Below are 12369 nucleotides of genomic sequence, written 5' to 3' on the forward strand. Positions count from 1 at the left end.
CTGACCTCTGTGGGCATTGCACAACATGGGTGCACTTACCTACACGCAGGCAATACATGCATACACATAAAATTTTTTAAAAATAAATAAAATATTTTTAAAAGTTTTTTAAAAAAAACTACTTAAGCTTTCATTTTGAATGATTTATTTCCAAGGGTACAGAACAATTATTCTCCAGACTTTACCACAGTTGAGAATCTTAGATTGCAAGAACATCTTTGGTGAACCAGTAAATTTGGCAGAAATGAATTCATCATGCCTACAATGCTTAGAAGGTCTTTTGGATAACTTAGTTTCTTCTGATTCCCCCCTGAATATAAGTGAGGATGAGGTATAGTATTGGTTATTTTTTCTAATACAAAAGATCATATTTTAATTAATAAACAAATGTGAATTTTAAAGGACTTTGTTTCTATGTCATAGGTCGTTGATAATATCCCTGTGGAAACACCACCCATGGATGTGTTGCCTCCTTTGGAGCAGTTTACAACTACACAAGAAGATAATGTTTTTACCTCATTTTTATCTGTATGTCCATCTTCTGAACCAAAGAAAATTAATCATGAAAACGATTTACAGAATAAGATGAAACTTCAGAAATTAGATGTTCAAATCTTACAGCTTCTCAATGAAGTAACTTATTTCTGTGTTTCTGAAGGCCAATATATGTTTACTGAAGAAAAAATAAAGTATAAACTAAAAATTATATATAAATTGAACAACCAGAAATAATATGTTGAATGCATCAGTGTATATGCTTTTGTTTCTCTTGACAGAAATAGAATTATATGTAATAACAGTGGGAGAAAATTATGAAACATTTTTCATTCATTATTTTTTGTTGCCCTCATTCACACATATTGATATTTTTATTGTAAGTAATATGTGTTTTGCTTATATTTTTTTGCTTATGTGTTCATCAGTTCCCAAACTGGTTTCCCTTTGACAACTGTGAATAATATTACTAAGAACATTATATGTGGATCTCTTGATTAGGTAGATGTTCTGACTCCTCTTGGCTGTACCTGCCTGTGCGGTTGCTTGTTCCTTTCTTTTTGCAAAAAGAGCAGCAGCAAACATGGCTGTGCAAGTAGCTCTGTAGTAGGATGAGTCTGTTGTATATATGCCAAGGACTGGTATGTCCGGATCATATACTGAATTTATTTTTAGGTTTTTGTTTTTTTTTAAGAGCTCTCTGTACTGATTTCCACAGTGGTTGCACCAGTTTTCTATTCCACCAAAAGTGGGTAAGATCTTTCCTGCATCCACACCAGCATTTGATGTCATTTGTTCTCTTAATATTAGCCATTTTGACTGGGGTTAGATGAAATCTTAAAGTAGTTTTCATTCACATTTTTCCTAGTTACTAAGGATGTTGAACACTTTTTAAGGTATTTCTTAGTCATTGTTATTTCTTTTAAGAGCTCTGCTCAGATCCATAGCCCATATTTTAATTGTCATATTTTTTTTGCTGCTTTGTCTTTTTGAGTTCTTTGTATATTCTGGATAGTAATCTTCTGTCAGATGAATAGTTGAAGATTTACTCCCACTCTGTAGGCTTCCTCTTCGACTTGATTGTTTTCTTTGCTGTACAGAAGCTTCTTAGTTTAATGAGGTCCCATTTGTTGATTGTTGACCTAATTCCTGCTGACTGATGTCTGATTTAGAAAGTCCTTTCCTACATCTTATAGGGTACTGCCTATGTATTTTTCTGATATTTTCAGCATTTCAGGCTTCACATTGAGGTCGTTGATCCGTTTGGAGTTCACTTTTGTGTGGGGTGATAGGTATGGGTCTAATTTTATTATTTTACATAAGGAAATCCAGTTTTGCCAGCACCATTTGTTGAAGGTGCTGTCTTTTCCTCCAGTGTGTGTTTTTGGCACCTTTGTCAAGTATCAGGTGGCTGCAGTTACATGCGCTCGTGTTTGAGTCTTCTGTTTTGTTCCATTGATCTACAAATATGTTTTTGTGCCAGTACCATGTCTGTACTCTGTATTACAGATTGAGGTCTGGTATGGTAATGCACAGCCACCACCGCCACTCACCCCAACCCCCGAACCCCCTCATTACTCTTTGTGCGAGGATTGCTTTGGCTATCCAGGAGTTTTGTGTTTCCATATGCATTTTAGAATGGGTTTTTCTATTTCTGTGAAGAATGTTACAGGGATTTTGAATGGAGTTGCATTGAACCTGTTATTACTTTTGGGAGCATGGTCATTTTCACTCTATTGATTCCATGAACATGAGAGGTCTTTCCATCTCCTCACATTTCTCTCAGTCTCTTTCTTCAAAGATTCAAAGTTTTCATTGAAGTCTGATTAGGTTTATCCCAAGATATTTTTTTTTCCCCCGAGACTATTGTGAATGGAAGTGTTCCTTGACCTTTCTCTGATTGTTTCATTTTATTTTTCCAGAATTTATCATGATTGTCTGTAGGAGAGTTGAGCTGGTAAAACGCTTTTATTTAATCCCAGAGCTGCAGTCCTTGTCTTTAGTTTCAGACGTATGGAACTTAAAAGTTTTTAATTTGGAGACTGGAGAGATAGATAGCTCAATGGTTAAGAGCAGTGGCTGCTCTTGAAGACAACCTGGGTTCAATTCTCAGCACCCACATGGTGGCTAATAACCATCTGTAACTCCAGTTCCAGGGCATCTGACACAGTCTTCTGACTTCTGTGGGCATTGCGTGAGACGGATGCATTTACACTGTGCATGCAGGCAATATACTCATACACATAAATAAAAACATTTTTTAAGAAAATCTTTAATCTTATAAAAGAATATTTAGAATCTTTTAATTTTAATCATTTATATTGAATATAACTTTTAACATGTGCTTTTTTTTATTCTAGACTTCTAATTCTTTAATAGATAATGTTCCTGAGAAAAACCTAAGACCAAAAAGAGACACAGATATAAATTCTGAAAACGACTATAGCAACAGAAAAGGGTGCAATAGAAAAATTCCTAGAAGATCAAAAATTCCATTATATGCCAAAAGTATTCAAACTATTAAGCACAATAATAAGAACAACAGCAGTTCTGTAAGGTACTTTCTTTATTTTTAGTATTCTAAATAAGGTACAGACAGGAGTTACCATAACTGGCTTCATCCTTAATATTGTCTCACAGTGAATCTGTCACTTTATGGACATCAGAGATTTTTTTTTCTTTTCATCCTATGAGCTCAGATTTGCTCAATTATCAGCCCTTCATATCCTACAAGCTCTGCATCCATAGATTCAACCAACCACTGATCAAAAATATTAAAATCCAAATAAAAGACTACATCATTACTGACATGAACCATTAGCTAGGTTTAAAATGGTTGCTCCTGACTGAACATTCACAGACTGTTTTTCCTGATCATTATTTCCTAACTAATACAATGTCATTTATATTAGAATTTATACCATTTGTATTATATTGAACATTATAAGTAGTCTCGACAATCTAAAGTATTCTCAGATATGCATATGTTACATAGAAATGCTATGCCATTTTACATAATGGGCTTCAGCATCTGTAGATTTTGGTATCTGGGGGTAGCTCTGGAACAAATCCCTGCAGAAACATAGAGAAAATTATACTCACATAGAAGATTGCTTTCTGTTTGTTGCTACCAAAGTCGAAAATTTACTGTATAAAAACAAAATGGTACTGCATTATTTACAGTGAGAAGTGAGGCTGATTTACTTGAGTCTACGTGACTGGTTTCTTTCCTGATGTAGGCAGATCTGGATAGGAAGCCAAGAAGTAAATGGTATCAACTAACCTAGGAACAGAGGCACATATATGACTCTGTTATTACATAAGGATATGGAAACCTGGTGTCTGTATTTTCACAATTGGGGTGTCAGCCCATGATAGTAATTCAGAAAAGACTTCTCTGGAGTAGATATAATCCACTTTTTTCCTGCCTTAAAAATACATTCTCTTTTTTTTTCCTTCTCAGTTCTTGCAACATGAGCCAGTTGTACTTTTACCTATAGCAATCATTCCATCCTTTCATAGCCGATATATACCCTAGAATTTTTTTGTACTCTGACTCCTGATATATTTATTGTGTCAATTTTAAAATTTTAAGTTCCATAGGGCAATTATATTTATAGTTTTTCAAATTTTTGATTATCAAAGTCTACTCTGATCTGAGTATGTTGAGTACTAAACATACATAAAATCATTATATTTTTAAAACTCAAGGCCCTTATAAGTTAATCACCAAAGCACACTCATTATAAAATTCATGAAGCAGGGCCAGGTTTAGTGGTTCAAGCCTTTAATCAGGAGACAGTGGCAGACTGATCTCTGTGAAATTGGGGTCAGCCTGGTCTACATAGCAAGTTCCAGATCAGCAGGGGCTATAGAGTGACCTTGTCTCAAAAAAGCTAAACAATAAAAGCATGAAGGAATTTGTCCAGGTTGCTATAACTTTAATATATTTATTTAAATTATTTAAATTATATTTGCATGTGTGGATACAAGTGTTTGTATTGGAGAACACTATAAGCAGTGTATTTCTCTTTGGATTTTCTGCATTTTATTTTTTGCAGTTGTAATCGTAAAATGAGACAACCTTACTTTAAAAATTTATACGTGAGATCATCTTTAGCCAACTGTAATGTATTACAAGATCTACAAGAACAGAAGACTGACATAATTAAAGTAGACAAAAGTGGCTCCGAAGACAACACTTACCGGGTATGATTTAGGGAATTAAGAAAAAATAAATGTTGTTAGTTTTAAGTGCAAAATCCCAGAAAATTATTCACCTTTTATGAATAAACAAAATATTGTTTGTAGTTTTATTAGAATGATGAGGACTGGCTATTTTACCCTTCTTGATTTGTAGACTTTGTGTAACATTTGCTTTTATAATTTCTAAAAGAATAGAAATTACATATTTAACCAAATTAAGTGAAATCATATTTATACTTGTGGAGAGAGAAACCATTTGAAATTTTCTACTTCTTAAAGTAACAGTTCCTAATTTGTGGTGGCGGGGGGAGGGTTATAGCCTTAAATCTGTAGCCTTAAAACAATCTACATTTTTTTTTCAAAAAATATACTTTCATACACTCTAAAAAATATTCTATAGAATTGTTCCTTGACCTACCCAGACCACAGTTTTGGACACAGATTCAGAGATTCTCAAATTCTTTTAAATATTCAGGATTTGCTGTAACAGTTGTTGTTTTGAAGCTCTGTAGGATGTATTGATTTGTTAAATTGCCCTCGTTTTACATGTTGGAGTACTGGTTATTCTATTCTGCGCTGTAAAAAATATAATCTAATGATAGTGTTACCTTCTACAATTATCATGACAATAGCAGCTAACATTTGTTTGATATGGCTATTTGTCAAGCACTATCGTGTACTACTGAGTTTAGCTTCTATTAATTTAATTCTCACTGTAGCTCTTTTAAATAGATACTGTTACTCCCATAAATAAATAAGTGAAAAAATTGAGGTAGTGAGAAGTTAGGTGACCTTTCCAAGTTCATATAGTACCCATATTTTCTTCTAGTCTCTAGTGGAACAGTTAGACCAAGAGAGAGAAATGAGATGGAAAGCTGAGCAAGCTGAAAAGAAACTCATGGATTACATCGATGAGCTGCATAAGCAAGCAAGCGAGAAGAAAGATGTCCATAGCCTAGCTCTAATTACCACAGATAGGTAAGGCAAAAATATCACCTAAAGATGTCTCCAAGCCTAAAGATCCTGGGCTTGGAACTGAAATACCTAGTTTAAAATAGCCATAGTTTGATAAAAATGAAAAAAGAATGTTTATGGTTTTCATTTGAGTTGAAGGTTTAATGCTTTCTTGCTACATAAATGGAGAATCCTGGGTACACTGATTTGAGCCCTTGAGATGGTAGGTGTAAGGTGGATGAATATGCTAAGTAAAGAACCACAGAAGATTAGTGTGAGGGTTGATGAGCTTTTTCTGTAGAGCCCCATATTTAGTGAAAGGATGGCATTGGCAAATCTCTTCTTAAAGGGTTATAAATCCTATTGCATCTCTTGCCACACATTCATATTTCCTGTAAATGGTTTTGGTACCACATAGCCCAAGTGTCTTAATTCTTATTTTCTCATCTTCATTCCATCTCCCAGTTTATCTGCTTTTTTTGTAATACTTTTTTTTTTTAATGTGTATGTGTGTATTGCCTGCATGTAGGTAAGTGCACCCGTGTCATGCAATGCCCAAGGAGGTCAGAAGAGGCTGTCGGATCCCCTGGGACTGGAATTACAGACAGTTGTTAGCTGCCGTGTGGGTGCTGAGATTTGAATCCGGGTCTTCTGCAAGAACAACCAGTGTTCTAACCTCTGAGCCATCTCTCCAGCCTCATAATACGTTCTTTAATATAAGTCATTCTTGTATTTTGTGAAAATTCATTATAGTAACTTTTTCCCTTTGTTTTTTGTAATTTTAAAGTTATCCCTTTGTTCAAATAGTCATCACATTTCTCCACAGGGTTCCTGTTTGGTTTTGTCTTCTTGTCCTTAAAGAAATAGTAGCTTTCTAGACTTGGTATTTGCCACAAACAGAGTTTTGGAGTTGCTACTAGTTCCATTTTATGTCTGCACAGTAGATAATTCTTATAAGATCTGATCTGAATAGTAAATTCAGACACACAGTTTCCAACCTGATCCCTAGTTTATTTTAGACATTTGGCTGGTAAGGTTGTGTAAACTAATAACAGTTTTTATTCTCATACTGTTTTACTTCTTTTATCTGTTGTACCTGTGTCATGTGAGGAAAGAAGCCCTGGTCTCTCAACACGTTACTCTGAGAACTCTGCAACTGCATGTTGTAGTGTGTTCTGCTTTGGGGAGTCTTTTTACCACCGCCCTACATTATTTGTGTTTGGGGCTCACTGTCTGAATTGATAGAAGAAAATCCATGCTAGGAGGGGAGAGGAAAAGTAATGGTGCTCAGACTTGCTCAGAAAAACTTGCCTACATCAGATACATAGACAACCAAGACTGGAAAATTGGGGATTCCTCCTCAGAATGAAGCAAAGCTTGTTTTAAGGGTCGTTTTTAATTTCAGTTTAGTTCTGTTTGCCTTATAATTGAAATTCCTTAAATTTTAACCTTCTTTGGTGGGGGGGGGGGTTTGTTGTTATTTTTTGTTTTATTTTTTGAGACAGGGTCTCCCTGTAACCCCAGCTATCCTGAAACTGGCCCCAATCTCAGAGGTCCGCCTGCCTCTGCCTCATGAATACTAGGATTAAAGGTGTGCACTGCCACACCTGGCTAAATTTTGGCATTCTTAATCTTTTGTTTTTAGCTATTTGTAAATCATTTCTGCTTTATTTCATACTGTGCATCTTATTAGAAATTATCTCAAATGACTCACTAGATTTCACTGAATTTAGAAAGTCTCGGGCATACTTCCTCTTTAGCCTTCTGTAGTATGTCTGTTGTGCTTCTTTCTCATGGTACATAGTCATTGTTTTCTTGTAAAGTCAATTTCAGTCTTCACTCTGCTTTATCTACACCCATATTTGTTTGCTGTCTTGAGATTAGAGCCTCACCACTCTTGATATTCTTGTGTATCACTGCCCTTAATACCAGGTCTGACAACTACTTGCCACCCTCTGAATATATGTTATATCAAAATTGAGATGTATGGCCAGGCATGGTGGCACACGCCTTTAATCCCAGCACTTGGGAGGCAGAGGCAGGTGGATCTCTGTGAGTTCAAGGCCAGCCTGGTCTACATAGTGAGTTCCAGGACAGCTGGGGCTACAGGGAGATGCTGTCTCAAAAAAAGACCAAAAAAAAAAAAATTGAGATGTACTAGTATAGTATCTTTATTGTTCCAACCTCTTTGGTCAATAGAATTGTTAAACTAATCCCATACCAAAAATGCCTTACCTGTATTTCTCATGGTACATTAAGGTTAGCCCAGCCTTAAGAAGAATCATCCTGCTGGGTGTGGTGGTGCATGCTTTTAGTCCCAGCACTTGGGAGGTGGACAGGCAGATCTTTGTGAGTTCGAGGCCAACCTGGTCTACATAGCAAGTTCCAGGTCAGCTGTGGCTACAGGGAGACCCTGTAATAAGAAAAAAGAAGAAGCATCCTGTTTTCTTATTATGTATTCTTTGCCTTACTAAATGGTATACCATTAGCATCAAGCTACCAAAGCCAGAAATAATGGTTCTTCTGCCTCCTTTTTCTTATATCTCAGAGCCAGTTGGTATTGATATCTTGATTCTTTTTCTCAAAATATGTGGAACTGTCTCTTCTGTATCCTCAAACTGTAGCCTTCGTTTTGGCCTTTCTGCTTGATGATTACTTAACTTCTACTTTCTATAGCTTGTTTGCCCTCACCTAACATTCTCTTATATAATGTGTCAAACTGGAATTGAGAGAGTGAAAAAGGAAGACTAGCTTGAAGATTATTCTCATTAAAAGCAAAAAGGGAGATGGGAAGAACAAGAATTGAAGAAATACCCATAAAGAATCTGATTTTTTTAATATAATCTAGAAATTAAGTAGGTAAACATCATGCCGGCTACCTAACTCAGTATTTCATTCATAAGACTGACTTTTCCAAATACTAACTAGACTTGGAGATTTGTCAACCATTTTGCTGCCTGTGATATTTGGTTAAAGTATGAGCTGCTGACCCAAGCTAATTAAACATAATGTATTAGCCTGTGATCACAGTTACTGGTTCTTGGGAGTGCACATATGAATTAAAGTAAGCCAATCTGAGCCTTTCCTATGACTCTTCAAAGCTGAGTTTTTAAAAAATGAAAATCTTCCCTGTTGTGGCTTAAAATATGAACCCAAGACCAGCAAGATGGCTTTGTAGGTAAAAGCATTTGCCATGCAAGCCTGACAACCTAAATTCAAACCCCAGAACCCACAGTGGAAAGAGAGAACTGACTTCTAGTGCACACACACACACACAAACGCATGCATGTACACACACCAACACAAATGATAAAATTTAGAAAGATTATGAACTTATATGCATATGGTCTTCTGGCCTTAACGTCTTGTCACACTACTCCAAATACAAAGACACAATAGGAAAAACTGAAGCCTAGGGACTTGGGTATAGAGTCCTGATGATAGTCCTGGTTTTGATTTCAGTGGTGCCTCAGAACAGTGCCACCCAGTCTTTTTCTAAGTTTGGTTATATAAGTCAGTAAACTAAGTTTGGTTATATAAGTCAGTAAAGTGTCCCTTTTTAAATTAAAACCTTCTTAAGTTAAAGGTTTTCAGCTGTGATCAAAAGATTCTAACCCATACAAAGCTGGGATCAGTACTTTGGGGAAGATACAGGGAAGTCACAGTTAAGACTGGATACTTATTTAGCACTTACATCATGTAGCTTTAGAAATATACCCAAGTTGGTTCTCTCTACTAGTTCCTCAGTTCTTGATAGCGTAGTCTGTATCTTACTCATCTTGCTTTCTAGAAAGTCCACATCTAGGGACTGGAGAGATGGCTCAGCGGTAAGGACACTTCAGTTCTTCCACAGGACCCAGGTTCTATTCCCAGCACCCACATGGTGGCTAACAGCCATCTATAACTCCAGTTCAAGGGAATCCAGTGCCCTCTTCTGGGCTCCACAGGCATTGCACAAAATGGGTGCACTTACATACATGCAGGCAAAACATTCATACACAAAATAAAAATAAAGTTCACATCTAGCCCAAAGCTTGAAACAGCATGTGTTATAGAATACTAAAGTTTATATAATAAAAGTTTAATTAATTTATGATGTTTTTCCTTTGGTAACAATATGAGTTTTAGGGGTGGAAGAAATGCATATGTTGCTTTTTAAGCATTTTTTTTAGTGTAATTAGAGTTTGATGCGTACTTCAAATCTTGATCTCTATTGTAAGCTTTGAAGTTGATTACATTTTTTTAAATTTTTATATGTGTGATGTCTTACCACCACATGTGTATTTGTGCTTTAGACTAAGGGATGTTATTTTTAAAGAGAGAAGTTCTAAGGCGCAACTTGAAGTTATCGTTCACAGACTTCAAAATGAAGTTAAAAAACTAACTTTTGAATTAGTGAAAGCAAAAGATGAACAGGAAGTTCACATCAGACACTTGAGGACCCTGGAAAAGGCATTAGAAAAAATGGAGAAGCAAAAAGCACAGCAGCAGCAGGCACAGGTACGTCCTTGCTTAAATGTATCCATAGTGAGGAATGAGGATTACCACTTTTGTAGCTCTGTCCTTAAACATACCGTCGTAACCTTAAAACATGTTAGGATACATAAAAAAATTATTGTTGGGGTCGGGGAGGGTTGTTCTGTTGGCTTTTGGTCTTTTTCAGACAGGGACTCCCTGTAGCCCTGGCCTGGAGCTCACTTTGTAGACCAGGCTGGCCTCAGTCTCTCAGAGATCTACCTGTCTCTCCCTCCTGAGTGTTGGTATTAAAGGTGTACATCAACATGCCCAGCTAAATTGTTGTTTTAAATATAACAGTCATGTAGCCCATGGAATAATGTCTAAATTAAGGCTACCAGCACTTACACAAAGCAATTGCAAGAGTTGGTGAGATATTGCAGCTAGTTTTGTTCATATTTGAGAGAGAGAGCTTTTTAAGTCCTTAGGGTACTTGAAGAATTTTCACTTTCATGCTTTTGGAATGGAACCTCTGTCTAAATATGTGATACAAATAAATAGTAATTGATGCCAGTATGTTTGATACTTCCAAAACTACTTTGTGATGGTAGCTTTATTAATTCAGTAAGTTTTGAAGTCATCTTAGTTGTTAGGTCTTCTCATTTATATAGCACGTAAAGGAACTGGCATTAACAAAGAAACAAGGGCAGTCACTGGGATTTCCATGAACCTCTGTTAGGTCTGCCCATCTTTCTGAATAAGGTTTCAGAAAGGCATAACTTCTTTTTCTTTCCTATTTCAGGTACTGGCCTAATCCTGGACATGCTCTCCCTAATTCTTTGGGCTTCCTCACTTTCTTGAAGCCCCGCAACCACACATACACACACATACCATGCAGCTGCTTGTCTACCAGGTGGCTTGCTGCTTGCCGAACATCCATGCCTAACTCAAAAAGGCATGACTTCTTTCTTCCTCTTTGTCTTCCTCCTCCAGGCAACTGTCATGATCTACAGCTTATCTACCCTACAATTTTTCTTTTAAACTCTACTAAAATTATCCTCATTTTAAAATCAGTAAATAAGTAAATAAAATAGAAGCAGGGGAGCATAATTATTATGTGAATACTGTAATCATTGTACTTTACTCAGATGAGATTTATCCAAGAGGTGGAACTCAAAGCTTCAGCTGCTGATAGAGAAATAAACTTACTTCGGACTTCTCTTCACCAAGAAAAGGAACAAGTGGAACAACTTCATGAACTTCTGGCATTGAAAGAACAGGAGCACAGGTAAATGAAAACTATTGGTTGTTTTTATATCTCTCTCCTGGACCTTTTGCCTGAAATCTAATTCCAAGACAATACTGACATTTAAAACTCTAAAAAGAAAGATTCTGGTTTTCCTCCTCAGTGATTAACCATTGAAATCTGACCAAATAATGCATGGAGAGCCAGCAAAATGGCTTAGCAGATAAAGGTACCAGATTACAAATTTGACAAGATCAGTTCCTGGGTCCCACATGGTAAAAGGCAAGAAGCTGCAGGTTCTCCTCTGCCTTTCACACATGCACCCCATAATAAATAATTTAATAAATAAATAAATGTAATGAAAATAAATGAAAGTAATATAAATAAATATAATGAAAATAAATGAATGGAATTAACTCCTGGAAAATACTGTGTTTTATGTCTACATTTGAATTAGTCTTACAGAAAGAACTAGCAACTTAAAAAAGTAGGTAACTTTATTGTCAGCATGTGAGGAAAAGGCATATAACAATGTAGCTTATTTTAACATTTCTTCAAACAAAAATTAATCATTGTATAGAGAGGAAGTTAATTGACCTACAAATAACTATAAAATTAATCAGCATTATTTATTCCTCTAAAGCAACAGTCTAGGAACTTTTTCAGTACCTAACTGCATGATTTCTGTTTTAAAGTGAGAAAGCAATCTTACATTAATGTAACATAAAATGTTAAGAGATATTTAAGGACCTTTACATTTTTAATTTTTTTTAAAAAGAAGCTGGGCGTGGTGGCTCACGTCTTTAATCCCAGCACTCGGGAGGCAGGGGCAGGCAGATCTCTGTGAGTTCAAGGCAAGCCTGGTCTACATAGTGAGTTCCAGGACAGCTGGGGCTACAAGGAGACCCTGTCTCAAAAAGACTAAATAAATAAATAATAAGTGAATGAATGAATAAATAAATAGTAAATTATTCAGCAACAATGATGTACTTTAGAATTAGAACATGTAGTGA

General features: G+C 35.9%; 1 protein-coding gene across 8 annotated transcripts in view; it reads left to right on the plus strand.

Moving 5' to 3' along the window:
- The window catches only part of Lrrcc1 (leucine rich repeat and coiled-coil centrosomal protein 1), a 30318-nt gene that overhangs the window by 9196 nt on the left and 8753 nt on the right, over nucleotides 1-12369 (plus strand). For 6 of the 8 annotated variants that reach the window (XM_029565393.1, XM_029565368.1, XM_029565379.1 and 3 more), the window contains 7 exons: nucleotides 156-331; nucleotides 424-633; nucleotides 2856-3052; nucleotides 4557-4704; nucleotides 5531-5679; nucleotides 9951-10155; nucleotides 11259-11398. In XM_029565393.1, coding sequence (XP_029421253.1) covers nucleotides 156-331; nucleotides 424-633; nucleotides 2856-3052; nucleotides 4557-4704; nucleotides 5531-5679; nucleotides 9951-10155; nucleotides 11259-11398 — 1225 coding nt within the window. The remainder of the gene's footprint in view (nucleotides 1-155; nucleotides 332-423; nucleotides 634-2855; nucleotides 3053-4556; nucleotides 4705-5530; nucleotides 5680-9950; nucleotides 10156-11258; nucleotides 11399-12369) is intronic. The other 2 variants (XM_029565377.1, XM_029565399.1) reach the window with 2 other exon arrangements.

This window comes from Nannospalax galili, unplaced genomic scaffold (assembly GCF_000622305.1).
Source record: "Nannospalax galili isolate Female #2095 unplaced genomic scaffold, S.galili_v1.0 scaffold370, whole genome shotgun sequence".
NCBI classification, from domain to species: Eukaryota; Metazoa; Chordata; class Mammalia; order Rodentia; family Spalacidae; genus Nannospalax; species Nannospalax galili.